The following is a 27,749-nucleotide window of genomic DNA, read 5'->3' on the forward strand; positions in this document are numbered from 1 at the left end:
TATCTGGTCAGTGTATAGAATATATCTTTGCATGAAACCTTTGGCAACAAATTTTTGCACACTGCAAAACCATATTATTGCTCCAGGGGAGGTTATAGTCACAGGAAACACTCTTACCATTCACGAAAAAAAAAAGAAAAACATAAAATTCAGAAATAAGAGGCAGAAAGGGCTTTAATTTTGTTGCAGTTTGAATCACTTGGTCCCCCAGTGACGATGCTGAGCAGCTTTGGCAAACGCTGGTCTGTTTTCACAACTTGAATGATTACACAGCAAATACCCTCCACCGTGTCCCGCTACCAAGAAGAAACAAGATAAAAATGCTTTTTTTTTTTTTTCTTTGATGAGTGACAGATCAAAATGATTGACAGTAACAGGTGAGTACAAAATCAATTGGAACCCCTCCAAATCAAGGTGACAAAGAGCATGGCGTCAGTCTGGCTGCAAATGTCTGTAAGTAGTGACCGGGGGCCACCGTCGGCAGAGACTTCAACTGCGGCCCGAAACCGGCGTCGCAAAAAAAAAAAGAAGAAAAAAAAAAAAGGAAAACGCTGGAAAGGTAAGAAAAGTAAACTTTGTAGACACCATAATTTCATTTTCTTACATCAAAAGAAAATGGCAGGTACAGTCTGAAATGTTTCTTTTTTTTCTAAATGGAGGCCCCTTTGCACTCAGTCAATAGTTTCAGTTAAAAAAAAAAAACAAAAAAAAAAAAACTACCTCAGGCACTTTATTGGCATGTTTGAAATATATAGGTGCTTCTCACTTGGCAAACAAGCAACAAAATAACAAAACCAAAAAAGAACTTTACCCTTTTGTAGCTGATGGCTGTTATGGAGAGGGTATTTTTCTACTTTGATAGGCCCCATAAATCAAGGAGACAGTTTTTGGCTAAAGTCTTGTCCCCCAATAAATGAAAATGTATTACATGTCACTGCATATAAGTGCATTTAATTAAACACTTTTTCTAAAGTCTTTAGAAAATCTCCGGGACAAAGACACTTTTGTCGTAGCACACGAACCGCCGTAGAACTTAAAAACGTGCGCCTCCCAAAGTTTAAACATCATTAAAGACTGGAACCCTGGCATCGCGTGGTTCTCTGGCTTAACAACACAAGTGGAAACAAATTTCACAAGAGGGGTTTAAAAATGTATTTATGTATTACAGCAACCAAACACAATCGATCAGTTGAGTTCATGTAATGAAACAGAACAGCAGGAATGGGGCTACCAAATAACCCTGTCTCCAAACAAGCTAATAATGACAATGAACAAGGTGAACCAGGGCACGGTAAACACGGTCCATGTGTTGCTCTGGGAAGAGGCGCTTTCAGAATCGGGCTCGTTCGATTTACTACGCCCTTAAAAGGCAAAAAAAAAGAAAAAAAAAAAGAAGACATTCCACAGGACACTGAGGGAAAGAAAGACCACAAAAACAAAATGGATGACTGGATTGCATAGAGTGAGCCAGGCTAAGTCAGGCAAATGTCTGCCATAATACTGCGTTTTTAACCCTTTGATTGCCATGGTGTCACGCGACTGCTGATGGTAAATACCCTGACTTGTGCGGAAGGTTCCGGTACAGAGGCTTTCTGTATGGCTGTTTTTCCTCATACTGCTTATCAAAACATTTATACAGCGAGTTCTCAGTTAACATACTGAACATTAAAAAGACATTTAAAAATGTAATATAAAACCCAACTACTGAAAAAGAACAACCATTACGTTTCAAAGGAACAAAAAGCTTTCAGTTTACTGGTTTTTAATTATTTATCAAAAGGCACAGTGATGGACAGCAAGGGGTGAGAAGGACCCCCGATTCATGTGTCAGGTCATGCTGGTTTTTGATTGGGAAGAAAGACCCCTGGGTTTTGCTTTAATATGAAGCTTCCTTGAGATGACGTTAAGGCGAACCTGCAAAAGTAAGTACCTTTCTGAAAACAGCCATTTTGTTTCAAAGGCATCCACTTTAAAGAAACGAACGGTACTTTGGGTTGCACCTCTTCTATGACGCCTTGCAAAGACCTGCGGTAACGCCTGTGCTAAGGTCAGTCACAATACAGTAATGTGTGGGAGTCCCATTGGCAAGAGAGCTGTAGGCAGTCTTGGTTTTGGAGGAGATCATCCTTTGTGAAGTCCTGTGCAAGTTTGAAAGCAGTAAAATGCAGGAAAAAAAATACTCAATTTGCGGCATTTTCGTGGAGAAGACTCCAGACTGCAGCCTGTTCAGCATTGGTCCAAAATCCGACTCAACAGTATTTCCAGACCAGGGGGGCTGGTGGCACAGACTTGACTGAGGAGAGAGACTACAAAGTCAAGGGGGGGGTGGGCGGGTGGGGGGGGTGGGTGAAACACGGTCTTTGTGTTTCGGCAGAGTTTGGTTTTATGGTGTTGGGTCTGGTCTGGCTGTGTGGAAGAGAGGGGGGGGAGGGGGTAGGGTCGGAGGTCAGGGGGTTCGCAGCTGCTGTAGTTTGGCATAGACGTTCTCCGCCTGACTCAGCTCCTCGAAGACCGGCAGGAGGGTGAGCAGCTCGGTGTCCTCCAGGTCATCGAACCAGGACACCACAGGCACCTGCAGGTACAACCCAAAAAAACTCACTCCGCTTCTCTCTCTCTCCCTTAAACAATCCCTTAAACTCCATTTCCCCAAATGTGGAGTGCCCAATCCCAACTGTAGACTAGTCCCATCACCAGGACTGTGTTCTGTCGATTTCTGAGAGTGCCGGTTAGCTAGTGTGCCCTCCCAAGTGTATACAAATAACCGGCAGTTCCTCTTTTGGAGGGTTAAGGTTAGGGTTAGGATGGGCAGACTCACAGCGTTCTCTGGGTGTTGGGTTAGGGTTAGGGTTAAGGTTAGGGTTAGGGACGGGCAGACTCACAACGTTCTCTGGGTGTTGGGTTAGGGTTAAGGTTAGGGTTAGGGTAGGGTTAGGGTTAGGGTAGGAGACTCACGGCGTTCTCCGGGTGGAAGATGTAGGAGGCGGGCGAGTTGGGTTAGGGTTAAGGTTAGGGTTAGGGTTAGGGTTAGGGTTAGGGTAGGGAGTCTCAGGGGTTCTCTGGGTTAGGGTTAGGGTAGGGAGTCTCAGGGGTTCTCTGGGTTAGGGTTAGGGTAGGGAGTCTCAGGGGTTCTCTGGGTTAGGGTTAGGGTAGGAGACTCACAGCGTTCTCCGGGTGGAAGATGTAGGAGGCGGGGGAGTTGGGTTAGGGTTAAGGTTAGGGTTAGGGTTAGGGTTAGGGTTAGGGTAGGGAGTCTCAGGGGTTCTCTGGGTTAGGGTTAGGGTAGGGAGTCTCAGGGGTTCTCTGGGTTAGGGTTAGGGTAGGGAGTCTCAGGGGTTCTCTGGGTTAGGGTTAGGGTAGGAGACTCACAGCGTTCTCCGGGTGGAAGATGTAGGAGGCGGGCGAGTTGGGTTAGGGTTAGGGTTAGGGTTAGGGACAGGCAGACTCACAGCGTTCTCCGGGTGGAAGATGTAGGAGGCGGGCGAGTTGTCCAGGATGAGCGTCTTGTGGAGCTCGCGGCCCAGCCGGCTCAGGTCCTTGACGTAGCAGCCCTGGTGGAAGACGCAGGACTCGCGGAAGAGCCGCGCCCGGAACACGCCGCAGCGGTCCAGCAGGTCCGTCACCGGGTCCGCATACTGGGGGGGGGGGGCAGGGGGTGATGGGGGGGAGGGGGAGGTTTGGCATTACTCTGAGGGCCGGCGAGGAAGAACAGCAGGGATGCTGGGTAAAAACTACAGTGGTATTATAAGGCAAGCGAGGACCTGCGCGCTCCTGCCAGGGTCCGCTTCCAAAGTGACCCCAACCTACACTACTAGCATTTTACTCACAGCTCAGCTGACTGTGCTGGCAGACACAGGCACACAACAGAGCTGACTGTGCTGCAGACACAGGCACAGAACAGAGCTGACTGTGCTGACAAACACAGGCACACAACAGAGCTGACTGTGCTGGCAGACACAGGCACAGAACAGAGCTGACTGTGCTGGCAGACACAGGCACAGAACAGAGCTGACTGTGCTGACAGACACAGGCACAGAACAGAGCTGACTGTGCTGGCAGACACAGGCACAGAACAGAGCAGGCGTGTGCTAATGCCTGTGAGCGGATTAGGGAGCGCTAGGAACGCCAGTATGAGAGCAACAGCACAGCAAGCCCGTGGGAAATGGAAGGGGCCGGCTCAGGGGGTTTCCACTATGAGCTACAGGTTACTGTTACAGAGAGGTGAAGAGAGAGAGCAGAGCACCAGCTTTCATTGAGTTCAGAAGCATTTCAAACAAGTAAGAAACGATCAACGCCTGAACGCAGAAGTATGTTTGTTTCATTGGCTTTATGGTCTTGTCTTGATGGTTTTTCATTAAGACAAGATGTAACGAGGAAAAAAGGTGCAAAAAGCACAAGGTTTTCAGTGTAAAAGGCTACCGCTGGTGCGCAGCTAAGCACACTTGATTCAAATGTGTGTGACCCCGCCCTCGCGGTCCTTACAGCTGCCGCGGTGACAGAGTCGGCATGGTAACGGAGTCGCTGGCGCCCTCACCTTGGCGAGGCTGGCGGTGAAGAGGATGCACTCGAACATCTCCCCCATCCGCCGGAGGAACTCGTCCACGTGCGGCCTCTTCAGAACGTACACCTGAAAGGCAGAGCGGGGTCCGTCAGCCTCGGGGAAGCGCCCGGGGGCCCGGGGGCCCGGGAGAGCCCCACTCAGACCAAACCGACCGACAGAAGCAGCTCTCCACCGCGTGCTTCCTGGCCAGATGGAACTGAACTGAAACACGCGGCCAGTCTTCTGCCTGCCTGCCTGTCTGTCTGTCTGTCTTTCCGCCTGCCTGCTTGTCTGTCTGTCTGTCTTTCCGCCTGCCTGCTTGTCTGTCTGTCTGTCTTTCCGCCTGCCTGCCTGTCTGTCTGTCTGTCTGTCTGTCTTTCCGCCTGCCTGCCTGTCTGTCTGCCTGTCTTTCCGCCTGCCCGCCTGTCTGTCTGTCTGTCTTTGCTGTCTGTCTGTCTGTCTGTCTTCCGCCTGCCTGCCTGCCTGCCTGTCTGTCTGTCTTTCTGCCTGCCTGTCTGTCTGTCTTTGCCTGCTTGTGTCTTCCGCCTGCCCGCCTGCGCTGTCTGTCTGTCTGCTTTCCGCCTGCCTGTCTGTCTGTCTGTCTTTCCGCCTGCCTGCCTGTCTGTCTGTCTTCCCTAGTGCCTGCTTCTCTGCGTTTCGCCTCCTCCTGCTTCTGACTTTCTGTCTGTCTGTCTGTCTCTGTGTGTCTGTCTGCCTGCCTGTCTGTCTCTGTGTGTCTGTCTGTCTGTCTGTCTCTTTGTATGTCTTTCTGCCTGCCTGCCTGCCTGCCTGCCTGCCTGCCTGTCTGTCTGTCTGTCTGTCTGTCTGTCTGCCTGTCTGTCTGCCTGTCTGTCTGCCTGTCTGTCTGCCTGTCTGTCTGCCTGTCTGTCTCTGTCTCTTTCTGCCTGTCCGTCGTTGCCCCGATGGTCTCGGCTGCCGGGAGCCCCCTCCTGAAACAAGTAATCGAGAATAGGCCGAGCTGGTGGGAACCAGCCTATCCTGGATTACTTGAACCAGGCTGAGGCCAGAGGAGGAGGGTCCTGAGGGTGGGGCAATGCAGGTCCAGGATGCAGGATCGGTTCCCCTAAAGATGCCCTGCACAGTTACTCCTAGCGAGTTCTGCTCCCACTATAACCCAACATCACTGAATTCTGTTCCCACAGTAAGCCCTCAGCACTGAGTTCTGTTCCCACGGTAACCCAACATCACTGAATTCTGTTCCCACAGTAAGCCCTCAGCACTGAATTCTGTTCCCACAGTAACTCCTCAGCACTTAGTTGTGTTCCCACAGTAACCCCACAGCACTGAGTTGTCTTCCTACAATAACCCCACAACACAAGAGTTTGAGTATACACCAGAGTTTATACCCCCCACGTTAAATCCTTTGAACTCTAAAGGAAATTGGGCAATGAAATGATGGAAGACAAGCAAGCACTCTGCAGGCTGTTACAGACAGAACATCTACCGAACTAGACAAGTTCTCAAATGTGGTCCTGGGGCACCCCTGCGCATGCTGGATTCTATTCAAACCACAGTTGCAGTTCCAGAATTATAATTAAGCTGTTCACTTCTCTTAATTAGGAACTTTTTGTCTTTTGAAGGACTATTTACCCTCTTAAGCCACTTTATGTCAGAAACATTTATGCACGCCATGAAGAATAAAAAACCCATATTCACATTGTGGTCATTGTGGTACATTACAAATGACTTAAAAAGACTGAAGTGAATCAATAGGCTCCTAATTGGTGAAAGTGTGGACACACGGCTACTAAAATGAACCATTTGGTAGATAATGAAGTCAAAGCAATTGATAACAAGCCAAACCTGCATTGTGTTAATAAATTTAAGAAAAAAAATAATGAAAGAATTTAAAAACATGTGTCCAGCAACCTTAATTGACAATGTAACAAAAAACCAGCATGCACGGGTTTCCTCCAGGACTGAGTTTCAGAACCACTGCATTAGCTCCTCCAGTTTCCCAGTGTTTCAGACCAGAGCGCTAACCGCTAACCGCTAGCTCGCCTTCTGCGAGACCGATCTGTCCGCGGTGCTCGTTTCGCCACGGCCCCCGGGAGGGAAGGCGTCCACCGGGAGCGGGGCGCAGGGCGTACGCAAAAAGCCCTCTCAGCATATTGAGCTACAGCCTATTTACTCAACACCAAACACGGAAGGAAGCCGGTCCTAACTAAGACGGCGCGCGGGAGAGCTTTCGGCCCGGTGCCTTTACTTTCGTCCAGCAGAGGGCGCACGTCCACCACAGCTCCCGTTTAAAAGGGTTCAGCGATGAACTGTCGGACGTGTCAGCTGAGAAATCCAATACATCAAGACTCAATTTCGTACCCAGATCCCACGGGGGTCCCAAAGCCGGGCTGCGTAACGCTCAGGCGGGGCAGCGATCCGTCAGAGGAAAGACTCGTGCGTGCTGGAAAGGCTCTCGGTGTGCGACTACACAGCATTCAAATCCTCATCCTGAATATACAAAAACCAGCGCGTTTAGGCAGAAGAGTGGATTTGACTGTTGCCGGTCTTAGTCTTACCTGGTGCGTTGTGCCCTCAATCTCCACGGGAACAATGAAGTCCGCGTTACTGATAGGCTGTGAGAAGACACACAGTAAGGACACTCTCTCAGAACGACTGGGTTTACACGTTCAGTCTCAGGGTTTCCCCCCCACACAGAAGGAAAACGGCAGACTGCGAAATCGTCATTTCCCAAGTGTTAGCGGGAGTAAAACCACTTAGCCTAACACACACTGCTTTACAATGCACAAATGCTAACATCAACCCCGTTAATTCAGCTCAAGTTGTACCCACCGCGTACGGCTCTACCACCCACAACAGATCTACGACACGACTGCGCTCGCGCCCGACTGTTAAGACGAGCGGTCGCGAGCGGAGGAGACGCGCTACGCGCAACTCCTCGCGTTCGGGTTTTCCGTCGTGTGTGAAGTCCGCTCGTTAAATGGAGCGGATTCGGAAACGGGGGGGGGTGGGGGGGAGCACCTTGAAGGAGCTGTGCACCAGCGTCTCGTCCAGATCGATCACCACGCAGATCTTGCCCTGGTCCTGGGGCGTCACCTCGGGCAGCAGGCAGGTTCCGGGGATCTGTGGGGGGGAGAGGGGGGTGCGGAGAACGGTCACCGATCCACCTCCGGTACAGGACGAGTTACCCGCTCCCGCTTTGCCACTAGGCGGCGCTACAGCGCGGCTGGTGTTAACGCGCCCCAGATGTGTGTTAAGACCGGTCGGCGCACGGAGCCCTGACGTGCCGTTTATCGACACGAAAAACAAAATACCTTCTCATGAGCGGATGCATTCCTGTACCGACTGCTGCATGAATTACCAGAGAACTAGTAACTCATTGTCTTGTGTCTGCTACAATCGTCTTGAAAGAATCTGCTTTTAATAGTTCCATTATGAATTAAAAAAACTAATACTATGGCATTAAACCTATTTTAATCAGCTGACACTCAAATGGGTTTTTTTTTCCCTGAACTAAAATAGCATTTCATATTCAAACCAATCAGCAATCTCATTATTTAGCAGGCTGTGGTGAACTTTAGAAGTCCATCAGAAATTAACATGAGACGACTGCCAGCTGCTGTGTTTAGAAATTACGGACTTTACAAAAGGAAACAGTACTATAGTTCTGTTTATACATTTTTAAAAAGTGACCATGCATCTTTATTGGACAGTTTCAAATGGCACAGACCACAATTAAAAACACTGTCTAAATTGATATTTAAAACAATAAGATAAGTAATCTAATATAGCTTTCAATATAGCTTTTTTTGTGTTACCATGTCATCGTGGAGCATGCACATAAAAATAAAAAAAAAACTCTTTCAATGAGGACTCCACGGTGTGAATGTGCGGGTGTTAATTAATGTCATTTTCAGGCCTTTTCTCCTGGAAGACTCGCTTGCCGACAGAAGTGTTCACCGAAACGCAGCGCGCGCGCGGCGAACGCAAGGTGAGTGTTCCACCCCAGGGCCTTGTTCATACACGCTTCTGCGCAGGGACCCGCGAGCTAGGCAGAACAGCACAAGTGTGGAAAACACACAGAGCTGCTTGGACGCCGTAGCCATTTCCTGGTGTGTGTGTGCGTGTGTGTGTGTGTGTTTGCTCTCTGAACGGTGTGTTAAAACCAGTGTGTCGCTGGGTATCTACAATTTCCAAACACTGTGACTCCACTTCTGTCGCTGCAGCGATGTAGGGCCACATTCCGCGTTTCTACCTTGGCTGTTGTTGACACTTGTCAATCAGCAGTTTGTGCTCACGAGAATCCAGTCCGAACCGGTTCTCACGCTAGCTTTGCGCTGGTGTTATAACGGCGCTACGTAGCTAGCGAAAGCTAAGCATCGGCGTGAGCGTGGCTATGCTTCAGACAGCCGCGTGAACTCAAAATGACAAAAACGTATTGTGAAACACGCTGGTGGTGTTGGGGTGTGCTATGGGTGAGCCGCGGGTATCGATCCGGTAGTAATCCAGTTGCCGGTAGCGACTGGTGGTTGGGTCTGGTTAACTGTGGGTGGGATCAGGTGTAGCTATGAACCTGTGGGCAGCGCTTTAGCCGTAGCTATGAACCGGTGGGCAGCGCTTTAGCCGTAGCTATGAAGCGGTGGGCAGCGCTTTAGCCGTAGCTATGACGGTGGGCAGCGCTTTAGCCGTAGCTATGAACCTGTGGGCAGCGCTTTAGCCGTAGCTATGAGCCGGTGGGCAGCGCTTTAGCCGTAGCTATGAACCTGTGGGCAGCGCTTTAGCCGTAGCTATGAACCTGTGGGCAGCGCTTTAGCCGTAGCTATGAACCTGTGGGCAGCGCTTTAGCCGTAGCTATGAACCTGGGGGCAGCGCTTTAGCCGTAGCTATGAACCTGGGGGCAGCGCTTTAGCCGTAGCTATGAACCTGGGGCAGCGCTTAGCCGTAGCTATGAACCTGGGGCAGCGCTTTAGCCGTAGCTATGACGGTGGGCAGCGCTTTAGCCGTAGCTATGAACCGGTGGGCAGCGCTTTAGCCGTAGCTATGAACCTGGGGGCAGCGCTTTAGCCGTAGCTATGAACCTGGGGGCAGCGCTTTAGCCGTAGCTATGAACCTGGGGCAGCGCTTTAGCCGTAGCTATGAACCTGGGGCAGCGCTTTAGCCGTAGCTATGAACCTGTGGGCAGCGCTTTAGCCGTAGCTATGAACCTGTGGGCAGTGCTTTAGCCGTAGCTATGAGCCGGTGGGCAGCGCGTGCGTCTCTGGCCATTAAATCAGTGGGCGGAGGTTGACCTGCTGCTGCTAAACAGCGAAGCAGTGCCTGGGGGAGCTGAAAGAGGAATCGCATGTTTACCGTGTTGCGACTTGAGTTACGAAATATCGCACGCCTAGGTCCCTTGTTGCATTCAGGAACTTTAATTCCAAACGCTTGCCGCGTTCAATTTGTTTTTCCTCTCGCCATGATCTGTACTTCAGGAATAAGCAAGGTCTACCCCCCCCCCCCCCCCAATTCTCACGGACGCGTCGTTCCGCTATCACCTCATCCGTTTAACCTGGTCTTTCTTCGTTCGACACTTGTCTCTCACGCGGGCGCAAACATTTCTCACTTGTACTACCTCGTGAAGGGGATGAATGTTCCTGTTAAAACAGACTCGTGTGCTTTTTGAAAAATGCCCTCCGAGCTAATTTAAGGCTTTGCTTTGCAGCCCGAAGAGCGTGTGTTTCAGCACGAGTTACATAACAGAGTGCAGGAGACAGCAGAGCTTCAGGGCTGTGTGCGTGTGCGTGCATGCGTGTTTGTGTGTATGCGTGTGTGTGTGTGAACAGTTTCTGCAGAGATACTGTACAACTACACACATACAAGGCCCCCCTGACACTTGGAGAAGGTAATATTATCCATTACGTACTTGATGAAACTGGTAGCGAAGAGTTTGAAGGAGATCAGACTAAACAAAGAGATAAAAAAAACAAACAAGAAACAGTTAAATCTATGCTATGACCCCGCCCCCACCCACACAGCCAGGCTGCACAGTAACACAAACACAGTGCGAACACAAACACAGTTCTAACACAAACACAGTGAACACAGTTCTAACACAAACACAGTGCTAACACAAACACAGTGCGAACACAAACAGTGCTAACACAAACGCAGCTCTAACACAAACACAGTTTATATAAGCAGGACACAGCAGACAATGCTTAACAGCAGATGCTAGCTGTACGCTACAAGCCAACACAGTTGATGAAAGGACGTGCAGATGTTGTGTTCTGGTGACCTGAAGAATACTGCACGTTCCCGACGGACTTTCTAATGCAGGGGGTAATAAAATGTGGCATGCTATGGACCCGCTGAAACAAGCCACTGTAAGCCCTTAAGCAAATCAGAGTGCATCTGAATCAGGCTTCAAAACAGCAGCAACAATTTTCGTAAAGCAACAGGACGTTCGAAGATCTCCTTTATCGCAAGACTTCTCACTCGATCGATCTGACAACTGATCGGACGAGGACCAGAGAAGGGAAGAAATGTTTCGCTTGCGTTTCATATTGGGAATATATATTAATAGAGTAATTTTCATCAGTGTGCATCTTAATTGCCTGAACTGTGTTCTTTGCGTGTTGCTAATGCTAAGCTATTCCAACTCTAATTTAAATGTAACCACAAAATGGTTATATTTGTTTTGATGCAGAAGGACAATGAATATCAGATAGTGGAGAATAGTAGAGTCACTATTCTGTGCGCAAGGGAAATGCATCATTAGGAATCGTTAAAAGTGATATATGCCTGTTTATGTATGACTGTGCACATGCAATGAGAAATGAAGCTTGTTTGGAAGCTGGCTGTGTTTGGGCGTTCGCTGTGGACATCTGTGGGAAGGGGAGGAGTGGAAAATGTTGGAATAATATTTTACGAATTATAATTCTTCTCTAAGATAATTAATAATTCTGCACAGAAATAACTCAATAGAAATAATATTTAAAAATGAATAGGAGAAACATCAAGGGGAAATAAAGGAAAAACATTATTGATGGAATAAAAAGTAATTATTTATATGTTGTTAACCTAATTGCCACTGATGCCTACAGAGCTCAGAGGGCTTCCGATATCAGTAAAAGCACTAAATAACAACCCTACAATTGGCCAGTCAGAAGTCACAGTGGAGTCATGTGATCAGACATGGCCCGTTCCATACAGTGTACAGTGCACTGATGGGAGGACATTTTAACAAAAGGCCTTTCTCTCTCCTGATTCAACTCCCAGCCTGTGAAATTGAAGTAAAAGTACAAAAAAAAAATCAACAAAACAGAAACGTGGTCTCAAAAAAAAGCCAGGGTGGTCTGAAATTAAGCCAGCTGCTGTTCTTTTTTTGGGCTCAATGCAATGCCTCCCCTCACAGGCCACAAAATGGAGAAGGGGTTCACAGCCAATCCGAGTGCGACGATGTGTTACCTTGGCAACCGTCCCATTGTCCTCAGGCTGCAGCAGAGTATCCTGGGCAGGGGGCGGAGTCTGAGGGGCATCCTGTGCTCGGAGGCAGCAGAAAAGCGCTTTGAAGATCGTCCGGCTCCGAGGCTTCTGGGGGGAAGATTTGTTCACCTGACCTGAGTGAGGGAGGGAGGGAGGGAGGGAGGGAAAGAGAAAGAGAGAGAGAGAGGTGGGTTGTGAATGACGAGCACTGACCTCTCCGCCTTACTTTCTAAACCAGCTCTGAGCCCCTTAAAGGCCCATCTTTGCATCTCAATTGTTATTCAGTGCAAGCATGCTCAAAGGCAAGGTATCCAAACGAGGTTGAAATCCAGAAAACCCAAAAACCTGGCCATCTCCCTTCAAAAGAGAGGAGGGGGGTGTGGCTAAGAGAGAGAGTGAGGAGAGGGGGTGTGGCTCACAGAGAGAGAGAGAGAGAGAGAGGAGAGGGGGCGTGCCTCACAGCGAGAGACAGAGGGAGGAGAGGGGGTGTGGCTCACAGAGAGAGAGAAGAAGAGAGAGAGAGGAAAGGGGGTGCGGGTCACACAGAGAGTGAGGAGAGGGGGCAGGTCTCATAGACAGTGAGAAAAACAAAGACACGGTAGCCAATCAAAGGTGACCCAACAAACCTCACAAAGAGAAAACCTTCCTGTATCATTAAAACTGGTGTGTCCCATAAGAGTGATGGAGCAGCTCATTCCCAAGCTGCAAGCGTGAGCAGGCTGGTCGTGGCTGGTACGGGTTATATAATCACCAGAGGGTAGGAAGTGCATTAACTGTGCACTTGAGCGCAAGAAGCGTACTGACTGTGTGGTGGATTGAAGGGAGGCCATAAACTGTGCACTCGAGCACAGGAAGCGCGTTAACTGTGCACTCGAGCACAGGAAGTGCATTAAATGTGCAATCGAGCACACAAAGTGCATTAACTGTGCACTCGAGCACAGGAAGTGCTTTAACTGTGCACTCGAGCACCAGAAGTGCATTAACTGTGCACTCGAGCACAGGAAGCGCATTAACTGTGCACTCGAGCACCAGAAGTGCATTAACTGTGCACTCGAGCACAGGAAGTGCATTAACTGTACACTCGAGCACCAGAAGTGCATTAACTGTGCACTTGAGCACAGGAAGCGCATTAACTGTACACTTGAGCACAGGAAGCGCATTAACTGTGCACTCGAGTACAGGAAGCGCATTAACTGTGCACTCAAGCACAGGAAGCGCATTAACTGTGTGATCGAGCACAGGAAGCGCATTAACTGTGCACTCAAGCACAGGAAGCGCATTAACTGTGCACTCGAGCACAGGAAGCGCATTAACTGTGCACTCGAGCACAGGAAGCGCATTAACTGCGTGCGCCAAACAGAAAACCCTCCCGCAGCTACGCAGTCCTCGCCTGCATTAGCGAGCCCTTTCTCAAACAAACACTAAATTCCAGGGCGACGCACTCTGATAACCTTGAGCTCGCGGCTCCTGCAAGCGGGGGCCGTATCAGGAGGAACAGAGGAACGAGCCCAGACCCAAAGCCAGCCATTACGCGAGGCCTGGGCCCAGTGACGCACTGACCAAGCCTCCGCCGTTTACACCGGAACCTGGCGCAAGCGGCTTAAACACACGGCGCGCTCCAGCGCAGCCGATAACAGGCCTGCGGGCTCGGAAACACTCAGCGTCGGAGTCTTTCATCGAGCACCAAAATGGCCGTCCAATTAATCACCATAGAAATTATTTAGCACCACTTCGGGTTTTTGAGCCTCCCTGCTTGCAGACGTGTCTCGTTAACGTTATGTACGATCTTCCCTCGTGCTTTCTCACTTTATTAATGTTTGGAAAGATTTTCCAGTAGCAATATAAACACGTCGTAAAAACATGTAGCCATATCTTTTTAATCCCTGAAGCCACATTCATAGAAGATCTGTGGTCTCACGCTCTCAATCCAGAAACACACACACACAGACAGTCGAGTCAGACACCCACACACACAAACACTGCTTAAATGCACACACACACACACACACGGATGTATAAAGACGATGTCCAAAGATTCGATTGTCTCAGCATACCAGCTTCATCCTGCGTTACGCCCACAATCCTTCATGTCCTACAGAAAGATCACTACAGGTCACAATCCAATTAGAGAGGAACTGGCCATCAATGCTTCCATTTTCTGCCGGAGAAACTCCTTAGCCATGGTACCAAAAACCAAAATGGTGCTGGTGAACGATCCAAACGAAAAAAGAAGCTAATAAGACCCATATCCAACATTATAAACGAAGGAGTAAAACATTCAAACGTGAACGCCTGCTCTCTTAAATTTGAAATACGTAATTCAGAAAGTCCAATGGGCCCGCGTTGGCAACCGTGCTTATTATCAGCAGCTCCACTGATAGCACGAAAACAAGCAGCGTTAACCGTGAGTGACGTAGATTCCAAAAACGACAGCGCTATCGCCCTCCTCGCTGCTGCGTCGTCATCGCTGCCCGTATCGCTCTTCAGGCGCGGACTGTGCAGCGGGAACATGGCGAAGGTGCGAGACGTAACGAAACGAACGGACGCCGACGAGAGTTCAGCCTGTGAGAGTTTACCCTGCGAGAGTTTAGCCTCTGAGAGTTTAGCCTGCGAGAGTTTAGCCTGCGAGAGTTTAGCCTGCGAGAGTTTAGCCTGCGAGAGTTTAGCCTCTGAGAGTTTAGCCTGCGAGAGTTTACCCTGCGAGAGTTTAGCCTCTGAGAGTTTAGCCTGCGAGAGTTTAGCCTGCGAGAGTTTAGCCTCTGAGAGTTTACCCTGCGAGAGTTTAGCCTCTGAGAGTTTAGCCTCTGAGAGTTTAGCCTCTGAGAGTTAGCCTCTGAGAGTTACCCGCAGGTCTTACCCTGCGAGAGTTTCAGCGCTGCAGTAGTTTAGGCCTGGAAGTTTAGCCATGCGAGAGTAGCCTCTGAGAGTTTAGCCTCTGAGAGTTTAGCCTCGAGAGTTTAGCCTGCGAGAGTTTAGCCTGCAGAGAGTTTAGCCTCTGAGAGTTTAGCCTGCGAGAGTTTAGCCTGCGAGAGTTTAGCCTCTGAGAGTTTAGCCTGCGAGAGTTTAGCCTGCGAGAGTTTAGCCTCTGAGAGTTTACCCTGCGAGAGTTTAGCCTCTGAGAGTTTAGCCTCTGAGAGTTTAGCCTCTGAGAGTTTAGCCTCTGAGAGTTTACCCTGCGAGAGTTTACCCTGCGAGAGTTTAGCCTGCGAGAGTTTAGCCTGCGAGAGTTTAGCCTCTGAGAGTTTAGCCTCTGAGAGTTTAGCCTCTGAGAGTTTAGCCTGCGAGAGTTTAGCCTGCGAGAGTTTAGCCTGCGAGAGTTTAGCCTGCGAGAGTTTAGCCTGCGAGAGTTTAGCCTGCGAGAGTTTACCCTGCGAGAGTTTACCCTGCGAGAGTTTACCCTGCGAGAGTTTACCCTGCGAGAGTTTAGCCTGCGAGAGTTTACCCTGCGAGAGTTAGCCTCGAGAGTTTACCCTGCGAGTTTACCCTGCGAGAGTTTGCCCTGCGAGAGTTTGCCCTGCAAGAGTTTACCCTGCGAGAGTTCAGCCTCTGAGAGTTTACCCTGCGAGTTTACCCTGCGAGAGTTTGCCCTGCGAGAGTTTGCCCTGCAAGAGTTTACCCTGCGAGAGTTCAGCCTCTGAGAGTTTACCCTGCGAGAGTTCAGCCTCTGAGAGTTTAGCCAGACGAGCGGTGCCGTGTCACAGCCGCCGCAGACGCACAGGAGAGGCGCCCCGGCCCGCGGCGCTACGCCGCACGCGTCCCCACAACCCGTCCCCCTTTTAAAGGGCCGCCCGGCATCGCCGCTCATCTCCAACCGCTGATACGGGGGCCGGCCGGCGGAGAGCGGGCGATCCCTCCAGAGCCAGCTTCCTGCCGGGGCTGCTTCTCAACGGCAGTTTTATTTCTCGCCCCCCGTTTGAATGTTTTTTATTCCCACTAGGGAGTTTTATTTTTCTTCTTTTTTAGTTGTTGGGTTTTTAGGGGCACGGTCACGGTCATTTTTCAGGCATTTGTTATGGTCACGGTCATTCTCCCCCCATTTCTTGTTAGTGTAAAGCATCTTAGCGTGTAAAAAGCGCTAAGCATAAAATTGCATGGAATTAGCCCAGCTACCCGTAGCTACACTGCTGAAGCCAACGTCAGGAGGCAAACCCGCGCACATATTTCAGAACAGCGCGGCAAAGTCGGCTAACGCCATAGTAATCCTCACAGCCGTCAAACAACAGAACGCACATCGCGAAAGGAGGGAAGGAAGAAACAAACAAGCCGCCCTTCAATTTAAATGAGGTAAAAACGTGCCGGTATTTTTGTGTTTGCTGTTCATTGTAATCCCTCGAGCCCATCTCACTAAAACCGAGGCAAGTTTAAAAAAAAAAACAAAAAAAACTACTTGGCCAATTTTGAACTTCATTTGAATCGCGGTCGCCATCGCCTCCCTGCCCAGAGGGGGGGCCGCACTGGAGGCGTATCCGCCCCCGGTCCCCGGGCCCCGCTCTCCCCCCTCCCCCCTCCTCTCCCCTCCCCTCCACCCCCACAGTCTCTCTCCACAGCGCTGAAGCAATCGGCCGCAACAGCACCCCCCCCCACCACCCAGTCCAGTCCACCCCTGGGGACCCACGGAACAGCGTGCTCCGGGACACAATCCCATCCCCGGAGAGGCGTCCCGTCCTGTTCCCAAACCCGCCCAGACCCTTTCTGCTACAGGTACACGCAGAAGGGGGGGGAAAAGAGGAACACAAACAGCTTCTTAAAATCAACAAGCAGTAAAAACCCAAAGGGTCTTCGGTGCTAAATGGGTCTGTGTACAGAGGTCAGCGCTCGAGGCGTTTCCCTGCCCCCCTCTCTCGGCGAAAGGGCCCCACTCCGAAAGCTCCGGCGACTCCTCCGGGGGGGGAGGCGGTGCAAATCGAAGCGCGGCCCGTTCTTACGCGCGTTCGGCGCGCGACGCGCCGACTTGGCGCCAGCCGTTTCGCGCGCGCGGTGAACGAAAGCCTAGGCGGAAACCCTGTCCGCGGAGGTACGGAGCTCCGCTCGGAACGGGGACGGGAAACTCCGAGCAGGAAACCGGTCCCTGAGGGGGGCGGCCCCTGGTTACGCACACAAAAAACATCAGGAAGGGCCCGCGGCTCCAGGAGGAGGGCTCGCGGCGCCCTCCGACGCTCTGTGAGCCTTATCTGAGCCCCGGCTCAGAACGGGCGCGGGCTTGCCCTCAAGAGCCCGGCTTTTCACAATGGCCTGTTCCGCAGTCCTGCCACCAAACTTCTAAAAAAAGGGAGTAACTGAGTTCCTGTCAGGCCCTTTGGGAGGGGGCCACGTCCCAGTGGACAGGGGAGCGCTCGGAGGGAAAGCTGCCCTAACTGAAAGTTTCCATTGAACAGTCCTGTTTGCACAATACGCACTACAAATATGCTGCGGACACAATGACACAACTTCTTTAGGGCAACAATAAAGCTGTGATACGGAACAGTGACCCGACAGCTGCAAAACAAATGCTCAAAATTGAACTTTGTTCAGGTTTTACATTGTGCTAGCGGCACGCCCTTAAGGTGTTAAGTCGTAACATGGTCCCCCTTGACCGAGGGAGGAGGATTTTTTAAACGTCAGTAAATGAACAACCTGGGTCAGCTACGCAAGGTTTCTCTCTCGCGGGCTGGCAGTCGGCAATACTGCGTTCTGACCGAAACGCAACCGCTGCAGCAGGGACAGAAAACGCAGGCCTGCGCTCGGAACGAAAGCAGCGTCTCCTGAGCGTAAACCGAGTTCCCCCTGCACCTCAAACTTACCCTGCTCCAGAAAAACACAACCAGGTACCGAAGAGAAACGAAAACGGGGCGTGCGTCGGCGCTCGCGTTTCAGGGCAAGAGCGTAGGCCGCACCGCCTTCGTACCGAAATCCGAAATCCGCGCTCTCCCTCCCGCTCGGCTCGCGAAAGAGAGAAGGCCGCCCGACTGGGCGACGTGAATCCTGTTCACACGCGTGCGCAAACTGTGGGGATTTACCGAGGCACAGTAATCAATAGATTACAGCACACATAATTCTGCTAGGCTCTGAATTTGACAATTAGCGTGAAACATATTCCAAGCACAGTGTAATATAATATTCTGTTCCCAAAGCAATTGCAAACAGAACAATAATGAGACTAATCGATTGTTCACAGTGAAAACGTGCGGTTTAACAACCTATTTGGAACCAATCAACATTATTGACTTATACGCTGACAGATTAAAGAGTAAGGTGCAGGACCAGCCAGATGGCAATAGCACCATCCCAAAACAAAACAAAAAAAGTTCCAACTTTCTCCATTTCTAATCTCGGATGGTGTTGGAAAACAGTCTGTTCAGTTCACTTTAATACAGCGGTGACCATGGCCCGTTTTACCATGCAAAGTTTCTTTGGCGAAGTGTCTGCAGAACATCTAAATTGTAAAAGTTGTAAACCAGACATAGCATTTTGGAAATGTGTTTGAAAATAAGGGTGTGGAATATCTTTTGGAACTACCCCCCCAACCCCCAACCCCCAACGAAGCCAAAAGATAAGGTTGCTCTCTTGTAGAAATGAACCACACCCCCAACTTTGAGAAACCAAACGTAACCGAAAGACGGATAACTCTGGACCGATAACGCGCTGAAAGCAGCGACGCCGCGACGCGCGGTCTGAGTTCCGCTGCGCGCCCGCGCGGGCTCGCCGTCCGGCCCCGGGGGAGACCGATCCGAGCAGCGGGGCAGAGCGCCCGAGCGGTCGCCGCGACGCCGAGCGCACGGCGCGAAAACCGCTCTAAACTGGGCTCGGCCCGGGGGCCCGCGGGGGCTGCCTGAGGTAAGTGGAAACACGTGCGGTTAGCAGAGCTCCTGGGGGTGCCGACGCACCCGAAAAAGGGCTGGGAGGAAGCGGACCGAACGGGGAGGCGCGGCTTGCGCAACGGCGGGCTAACGGAGCCCGGCTACAGTTCTGCGCTAAACGCAACCAGCCCCAGTTCACCGCCCGCCCGCCCGCCCGCCCAGCACACAGGAAGCACTTTCGCGGTTACGTACAGCAGGCGCACAATAAAGACGCTCGCGCACGATGGAATTTTCATAATGTTTCGATTTTTTAAATAAGGAAGGGCCAGAAATACTGGTTTTCCCGTGTGAACTGCGAACCGTGTGAGTTCAGTCTTATTCAGCTACCGTATGTCACACGTCTATTCAGATTAAGCACGTACAGAATATGTATAAATCTTACATTTTTCAAATGACTTTGCCGATGTTTAATTATGTTTTTTATTTGCAATAAAAAAAATATTGAAATCCATTCTACCCCAAGTTGGAACCAGCGTTTTACTGCCACAACCGAAACACTGAAAAATGCCATTTTCACCTCATTTGTCCAGATGAAGGTGCCCGGCGTGCGGTGTGCTAATTCTGGAGTGCACTGAAGCGTCAGGCTCTGTATTATTTCCGGCCGATAGCTCAAGCCTCCTCCCTCCATCAGAGGATCTGAATTAAGATTCCTTTCCCCGGTGTAGACTTGGGGAGGACAGCCAAAGGCCAGCTACACTCGCCCGGCTTCACTTCAAAGTGGCCACGTGCTCCGCACACCCTAACACTAGCAAGAGCCCTTCGGGACACCAGTACTGCATTAATAAAAAAAAAACAGACATCATTAGAAGAGTTTGACTGAACCAGCGGTACTGCGTCATCTATGGCTAGGCTACCCATGGGGTCATTCGACAGTTTTCCACGTTTCAGAAATTCAGCGGATGGCCCACAGTTTTATGCATGCAATGCGCCAGACTTCGGCTACCATCCATCTTCACTTCAGATACGTATAAGGAACGGATAACAGTCACAGACACTCACGCACACACACACACTTTCACGATTATGAATGGTGTAAAGTATACAAGTTTACTACAATTACCAGCAAACCATTGACTTGCAAACCCAGAAGCACAGCATTGGTGCTTTGCCCTGAACTACCTCAACCATAGCTATAGCTCTCTTCAGTCATGTCTGCACTTGGGGAAGATGCTATAGTGTGTTCAAATATGGTGCTAATTATGCATCACCAGAAAAACTGCTGATTGCACAGCTAAGGCCAAAGAATTAATTGAACAGTACCAAAATAAAATATGCTATGAAACTGAAAAGCTGCATTTGCTACCACAGCAACTGTGACCCATTTTGATCCTGAAGGTGCAGCATCTAAACTTAAACAGTGTCTTTCCCAACCCCCCCAAGACAACAACCATGAGAGGGCAGAGGTCTTAGAACTGAGGCCATCTAATACTGACAGCTGCAGCGTTGAGTGGAGGATCACAACTAATAATCAGCGCAGTTAAAAAGTCTATTTTTGAAACACGAGAGAAAATAAATGTTCAAACAACCTTTTTGCATCCCAGATAATTTGCTCACACTGCCCAGCATTGATAAGGCAGGCAAAGGCCAACGGCTGAAAACAGAGACTTTTTAAATTTTTCCACGTCAGTCTGAGTGCACATCGTGAATTAGAACGCGATACCATTTTAGTCCAACTCATCATTCAGCAGAGAGAGGTCCAATGGTCCCATTTAGTCTATGCAGAAGAGACATCCTGGTATTCAGCTGAAGACGACGGACAGGCTGCTAACAGAACGTTAAGGTAAATAAGGGGAGGGACTGAAGCGCACAGGCCCGGGCACGAGTGTTGGGGGGGGCGCAGTACGCGGTGTAATTAGCCGTTCGTGTATCACCTGAAGACCGAGTGAAATATTTGGGAAGGAATGTTGCCCCGAGCTCCGTTCAGCCAGAGCCCGCGCAGAACCGCGAGGAATGGAATGCGAGGGCTGCTGGGAGACGCCCCGCTAAAGCACATCCTCGGGTTCTGCCACACGCCCCACGGTCAGGTACCAGGTCCCAACGGTGCCAGCTGAGCTGGAGAGCCCGTTTCCAAACCGGCGCCACCTGAGCTGCCGGGTTCAATTTCGTTTGTTTTTTCCAGAACCTCAAGCGCCCGTTCCGTTCGCTGCTGCCAGTCCCCTTGGCGACGCTGCCTGGACTCTGCGTCTTCCAGCCAGCCGAGACGCTAACGCAGGATGCTAACGCAGACGAACGCTGCAGGCGACGCAGTTAAACGACATCACGCAACGCCTGTGGCGGCACGAGCGTCAAACCTGGAATGACAGGTGACCCATGAGTTTGTACAGTTATAATGTTAAAACAGCACATGATCTGCGCAATTTACAAGGAACCTACCTGAACATGAACACGATTGTTTCATTACAACTCTTACATAATACACTCGGAAAGGATTGCCCTTACTGCGGTACGGTGGTATTATACTGTGGTAATAATATAAATATGATAAAAATATTTTTCCTTAAAATTTGGCAGTGTATCTTGGCATATGTCTTAGTAGTGATTTCACAACCTAAAATCATAAAATGGATAGCATTACCGTATAAAATAACTATTGGGGCAACTCAAATTTTATAGTGAAAAGTAATTGGTGTCAAGTTTAACAATAAAAGTTACATTAGGAGAAACTGAATTATACATCATAAAGATGAGAAACTGAAACTGGTTATGCACATTAGAAAAATGACACACGAAAATCCCCCAGACATCTTGTGAAAAACGAAAACGATAACACCTCTACTTTATTACTACAAAATAATGACAATGGCCCAATCCTTGCGCTGCGTTTTTCACGGGCTCCCCAGTGTGCAGACCTGTACGTTTAAGCGGTCTCTTTCCGCTTGTCGAGAAAGTCAGAAACTCGTGTAAAGTCTTACATTAAAAAGGGGCCGTTTGCAGAGAAGGCTTTGGTGCATAGAGAACGGGGGAAAGCATTTGCATAATTGTAAAGCCTGCACTGTGCCTGCAGCTGAATCGGGTTACATAACTATAATACTTACAGCCATGCGTAAAATGACAGCGACACCATTTTGCTCTGGCTGCTAACTGGCGGCCGAGACCGTAGCGCGCTTTCCCATAAGTAACACTGCATGTTCGCATTTTAAATCAGCCAATGCGACAGAATCGTACGACAGGCCTACATAAACATCAGATGTCGTTAAAACCGTCGGTGTCTAATGACGATTTCCGCCTTGCCAGTATTCATTTGGACTTGGCAGAGCCCTAGCACTAGCGCTGCCATGGTAATCGGCAGCGCGTTTGCGGCTGAACGGACACAGCCTACGTCGCTAGTTGGGTGGGTGGCTGGCTGAGCTGCCCAGGGGTTTGATCGCACTATGAGCTTTGGGAAGAGCTGACGGGAAATCCCAAGATGGGATCGGCTATTACACAACACTGCTTTCTGTGAGCGGTTATCAACGTTACGGCAATGAAACAACGAGAAGAAACGGGACTTGCCCACTGTCGCGGCTCAAAGACGAAACATTTTAATTCCATAACGATTACATTTCCGTCGTCGTGTTACTGTAATAATGAACAAGAGATTGCTGCTCCATCGAAATCACACATTTGAAGTAAAAATAAAAAACCAACAACAAGCTGTCTTAACGTTACACTCGGTACAATGACAGATATATTTGACTCCTTAAACCGGGAAAAATTATGATGCAAATCCTAATTTTCTTATTTGCCACTTGAGTAACTGGACCACTGACAGCTACTGTAAATGAAGACCCATGCCTCAGTGCCAGTTTCATCCATTTTATTTATGAAAGATCCAGATTCAATTTATAATTCTGTTAACAATGGTCAGCTTCACATATAAATAAATCTATTTCACAATATGTTGTCAGACTGCCAAAAACACAAGTACTAACAGCCATCTGACAGACTCTATTACATTCCAAAAAACAATCTGGCTAAAGTTAGGTACAGTTCATTCCTGTAGTTAGGATGAAAAGTTTTTTTCTCTTGTTAAATATTTTAAAACCAATAAGCTATACACATTAACATTTTTATAACATAATAAATACATCTTGGTAAGCTGTGTTCAACGTACCAATGCAGCCAATAGAACTCTACATCACTGATGCCCGGTGAACCTGATTGGCTCTCCACATTCATTCGCACATGCACTCTCACTTACTAACTCCCTCTCACAGCATACAAACACGTATTCACGCGCTCATGCATGCACTTGCATTATCACAGGCACACACACACGCACATCCAAAGACTCCATAAAAGGCGGGAGTCCACAAACTAGCAGGAGAATGAGGGCTGAGAAACAGCAAACCCTGTACTGCACATTTCCCATCCCATCCTTTACAAAGCCAAGTTCAGCGTGTTAGCCCAGGTTCAGAACTCAGGCAAGTTACCACGGAAAACGAGCTCCATGGATTCACAACCCACCTCCTCCCCACTGCATCCTGGCTGAGAATGAAAACATATACAAGATTACAAAATGGGCTTACTACTCAGCACTTTCATATATGGACACTGAACGTCAAATTGCTAGATGTCTACGGTAATCACATTAAAATAAGTAAACGCAAATGTGAATCCAGGCGCCGTCAGGGACATAACCACCCCATGTTCAACCGTATGCAACTGCACAATGGCCCTGATAGAGCCATTAAATACAGCAAGCGACTGTATACGCTAAAACAAATCAGCGCAAGACACAGGACGCTACACCAGACAAGCATGCGTCCACAAAAGCTTGATTGTAACTCAGGACAATAAGCCATCTAGGAGCTTAATGAAGCCTAACACTTTCAAGCACAAACAAAATGGCTTCAGCAAACAACATGATAATGTGTTAATATTTCAGGAATACACTGTAATACACACATTAACAGTTATGACAACGCAGTTACCTGTTATATGCTACATATGAAGGATTTAAATTTGACCAGTGAACTGCGATTATTTATATTTGAGTGCTTGAAAATGGGTAACATTCTTTTTACAGATGTGCTTTTAAACAGGAAGATGAGCCTAAACATTTCTCAAGAGAACAGAATTATGAGCATGACAACGATTTATGCAAGGCCCCAGAGGTTTCAGTGAGGAAACCAAGAATCTATTGCTTCATATACATGTCTATCTATCCATAAACTTATTTTCCACTTGAAGTGTACAATTTAGTCACCAACAACCAGTGGGACCATCTGAAAAAGAACAATAAAAGCATGTAACTGTGGTTCTTTAAAAACTAAAGCTGTTGATGGAATTTTCAGGAGATGATGTCAGCATGTGCAAATGCAGACCTATTTTAGGACTGAAAATAGTCTTAAGTTCACAGGAAAAAATGTCTCGCATTTTTTGTGGTCCCACCTGAAATAAACAGGCCTTAAACGGGACACTTTACATTCTAAACACGTTCTCTTAGCTTTTACGTACTCATGGCCACACCCAATTTACCAATTATATAATGGTCTGCTGCAACAAGCTACATAAAATCTAATATTTAAGAAGCATTGATATATCACAGGTTAGCCAAACTAAACTTGGAGAACAATTAAGATATTTTTAAAGTGCAGGATCCAAGCGTACTCCTTAAGTTTTTTTTTCCCCCCCCATGTTTTTCCCAACTCAAAAAAAGCTATGAGAACTCACAATCAGCAGAGCAGTGCAATGGTTGCAAGACAATGGTTGCAGTGGAGCTGACCGCCGGTTCATTTTGTCATTGACATTGAATCCCTTACCATGGCACTTAAGCAGAACTAGGTAACTGGTCTTTCTATAATGTCGCTGACGGCCAAACACATAATGCAGCACAGGTCCAGAAAGACAAATACCCACCAGAACCCATTAGCTCCAATTATGGTAAAGGTGTTTAAACAATTGAGCCTGTTAACCACTAGGTATCAGGACTGATTCACACGTCGGCGCTGTGTATGAGCACGTTGAGCAATTAGAACGCCACCTGAACAGCTTCAGTAAATATCAAGCGCTATGTAACCGGATAATGTGGCTGTAACTGTAACGGTAAGCCCTACAGGCTGTACGTTGTAAAAGTGTCCCGTAAAGCAAATTGGTGCCAGTACAGTATGCCACCATATTGGGATTTGGTATAGTCTATCGCCTATGCAGTATCCCATGTGTTTATGTTCATGTTTAATAGAAGGTTAGAAAAAACATTTTGGAAAATGTAACCAGAATGGAAAAGAATGGGATAAACCCAGGATTCATGAGAGTCAACCACCCATCTTCAAATAAGAGAAATCAACAGTGTTGTGAATTATCACATTTTACATAACATAGCAACTGCTTGGACAAACGGCGGGACGTGATTTTGGTAAACAGTTACCCCTCCTATAATGTGAGCAGGACTTTCTTCGGGAAAATATGTTGCTCTGTTCAGGTTCAATAATAAAAAATAAATAAAAAAATATTTTGGTGTTTACTACTTTTACTCTCAAGCACCCAATGAACCAGCCTACAATGGATAAGCTGCTAAAATGATCTTTAATATATAGAAACATTTTACCAAAGTATTGGTCGAAACAAACAGCTGCTTCAAATACCTATAACACTGTCTTACTTAGAAAGAATTGCAATACTTAAAAAACAACATAATAATAATATTCGTACGCAATGAACTTAAATGTCAAAAGATTTTTTGAACGGCAATTAAGCTTTTCTGATTACCTAGACCATGGCATGTGTACCTACCAGATAAACCTTAATGCATTAATTGAAACATGGACTTCGCCATTACTTGGTAAAAGTTAAGCACATTTGTTAACGTTAGTTAAACATTAATTTATGAAAAGTAGCTGGGGTATAACAACAAATCATATCGAAGAAATAGCAAACTAACGTGCAACCTTAACATTAATTAGCTTGCCAGCTAAAATCTGCTTCAGTGAACGTAGCCAAGAAGTGGACAACTTTCTAAACAACAGTATGTCAAAAAGGTGTGATTTAAAAAAAAAACAATAGTTAGCTACACATGAGTCAGCTAGCTATTCAATAGTACTCCATTATCACAACATGACAGCGTTAACGCTAGCAGTGCGCACGTAATCAGGGACGGTTTTCCTGTTGCAGTTATGAGCGGGATTCGCGATAGAAGAACGGCGAACCCCGTTCTCGTTTTGGAGGGGGTGGGGGCATATTAAAAAAAGCTTGCACGCTAGCTACAATGTGATGCACTTTCTTTAAAACTAACCACGAACGTAATGAAGACGACAGGGGAAATGCACGGTAGCTAGATCGCTAACCAGAAAATATTTTTTTAAACGCCACATGAGTGGTAGCATTGATAGCAACGAAAGTTTCTCTTCTAAATTCCACTTCTGCATTCACGATAACGATTGGGACGCGCAAATTAGCCAATCGTGATTACACTGCGAGCCAGACGAACATGAGTGCTTACCTGTTTTGGACGGCAGTTGACTGTCTTCTCTCTGCACTTGAGTGATGATAGAACTTTCCATCTAACAAATGCACAGCCTCTCAAAATCCAATCCGTTCCCCCCAGACGCAGGTACTATGAGATAGCTAGCTAGCTAGTTAGCTACCGTATCGGTCTTCTTTGGTAAATATTGCACTGTATCTAATACCAAAGTAGGATTTTTCTTGCGTGCTTCCTTGTTTTCTTATAAACATTGGTGAGGTGACTAATGTTTTCTTAATATTCCCTGGTCCGTCCGTCCTCTTTTTCCGCTGTTTATACGATATGTGCAGAGTCCCCCTGTCGCTATGAAAGACTTCGCTATTGCTCCAACATGGAGAATCCAGGCGAAAAAAGCAAAACAACCGAGGAAATGGGGCAATGGGCGGTTTCAAGTTCCCCTTACTACTGATAAACAACCCAGTTAAACATATTTTTAACAGATTATATGGCAAACAGACTTTACAGAAAATGGCTTTTATTCGTGTTAAGGGCGATTCTTAATCAAACGGCTTTAAAAACGTGGATTTTAGTTGTTCGGTGTTTTGTTTTTGCCCCTTTAGAGACTTTCGAGGGCGCCTTGAAACTGCTCGTCGTCGCGGATTGGATCCCTTGGAAGTGGGAGTACCGGAGGCATTCTTCTCGGCTCTGCACGCTCCATACTGAACACATTCCAGCGCTCGCTTTGTTGCGGGTTTCACCGTCGCATGAAGCTACAGCTATCAATAGCAATTTATGGATGGAGGATAACTGCAGTTGTTTATAAGAAAGCTAAATAACGCTAATAAGACTACTGTAAAAAATATAGTGTCAAAATATACTGTTGTTCAGTTATTTTCTTGGGAACATGTAACTCGGCGTCTTATTTATAGAATGTATACGATTCCATTTAAATTATATCCGAAACAAACGTTTACCAATGAAACCTATGCGCCATGACGTAGTTGGATTGTGCATTGACAAATCCCCATTTTGTGTCTGGTGCTCGGAGGACAAAGGAATATATTAGCTTGCTGTCGTTTTAGCTCTTAGCATTTGGTAGCCTCGGTGTTAGGTGGCTTTGTATTTTTAAATACTGTACACATAAAAATGTGTAGTGATTTTGTATGTGATCATTTTCAATAATTTCCACGCATTTAAAATATTTAATTGAATATAATCCCTTGCATTTTTGCATTCGCACAATAAAATATTAAAAAGAAAATGAATCTGTGTTCTTTTTATGTAAACAGAGAAAATTTATATAGTGATGTAGGCTATACGTAAATTCTCAATTTTATTATTGGAGGATAAATCAGGTACCATGTGAAGTAATTTGAAGCTCAAATGTGACGCATGTAAAGCATGAATGCCTACAATATATATTCATTCATAAATGGTCTGAAAAAATAGCTTATAAATTTAAGTTTTCAATATGGTGGAATTACATTGGCATTTCTTTTCTGGACAATGTCCATAAGCTGCTGTCTGCCATGGATGTGCGTATGCTTTCTCT

The 27,749-nt window shown here is 47.8% G+C and overlaps 2 protein-coding genes and 1 long non-coding RNA gene across 4 annotated transcripts in view; 2 read left to right on the forward strand and 1 right to left on the reverse strand.

The window, feature by feature from the left end:
* LOC135237099 (HIG1 domain family member 1A, mitochondrial-like) overlaps positions 1-27,749 on the forward strand; it is a 193,315-nt gene that overhangs the window by 153,821 nt on the left and 11,745 nt on the right. The gene's annotated exons all lie outside the window — the stretch shown is intronic.
* Positions 157-26,375, reverse strand: LOC135237181 (carboxy-terminal domain RNA polymerase II polypeptide A small phosphatase 2-like). 2 transcript variants are annotated; one of them, XM_064304012.1, is made up of 8 exons: positions 26,237-26,375; positions 11,963-12,114; positions 10,419-10,457; positions 7,538-7,639; positions 7,075-7,131; positions 4,532-4,624; positions 3,447-3,632; positions 157-2,572 (listed from the first exon to the last, which is right to left on the reverse strand). In XM_064304012.1, the coding sequence occupies exons 1-8, from the start codon at positions 26,295-26,297 to the stop codon at positions 2,447-2,449; spliced, it is 816 nt and encodes a 271-aa protein (XP_064160082.1). In that variant the 5' UTR covers positions 26,298-26,375; the 3' UTR covers positions 157-2,446. The 2 variants fall into 2 exon arrangements, with proteins under 2 accessions (XP_064160082.1, XP_064160083.1); XM_064304013.1 differs by lacking the exon at positions 10,419-10,457.
* LOC135237182 (uncharacterized) lies at positions 26,208-27,458 on the forward strand. Its single transcript, XR_010324766.1, has 2 exons — positions 26,208-26,347; positions 26,818-27,458. It is a non-coding gene; the product is annotated as an uncharacterized LOC135237182 (long non-coding RNA).

This window comes from Anguilla rostrata, chromosome 13 (genome assembly GCF_018555375.3).
Source record: "Anguilla rostrata isolate EN2019 chromosome 13, ASM1855537v3, whole genome shotgun sequence".
Taxonomy (NCBI): Eukaryota; Metazoa; Chordata; class Actinopteri; order Anguilliformes; family Anguillidae; genus Anguilla; species Anguilla rostrata.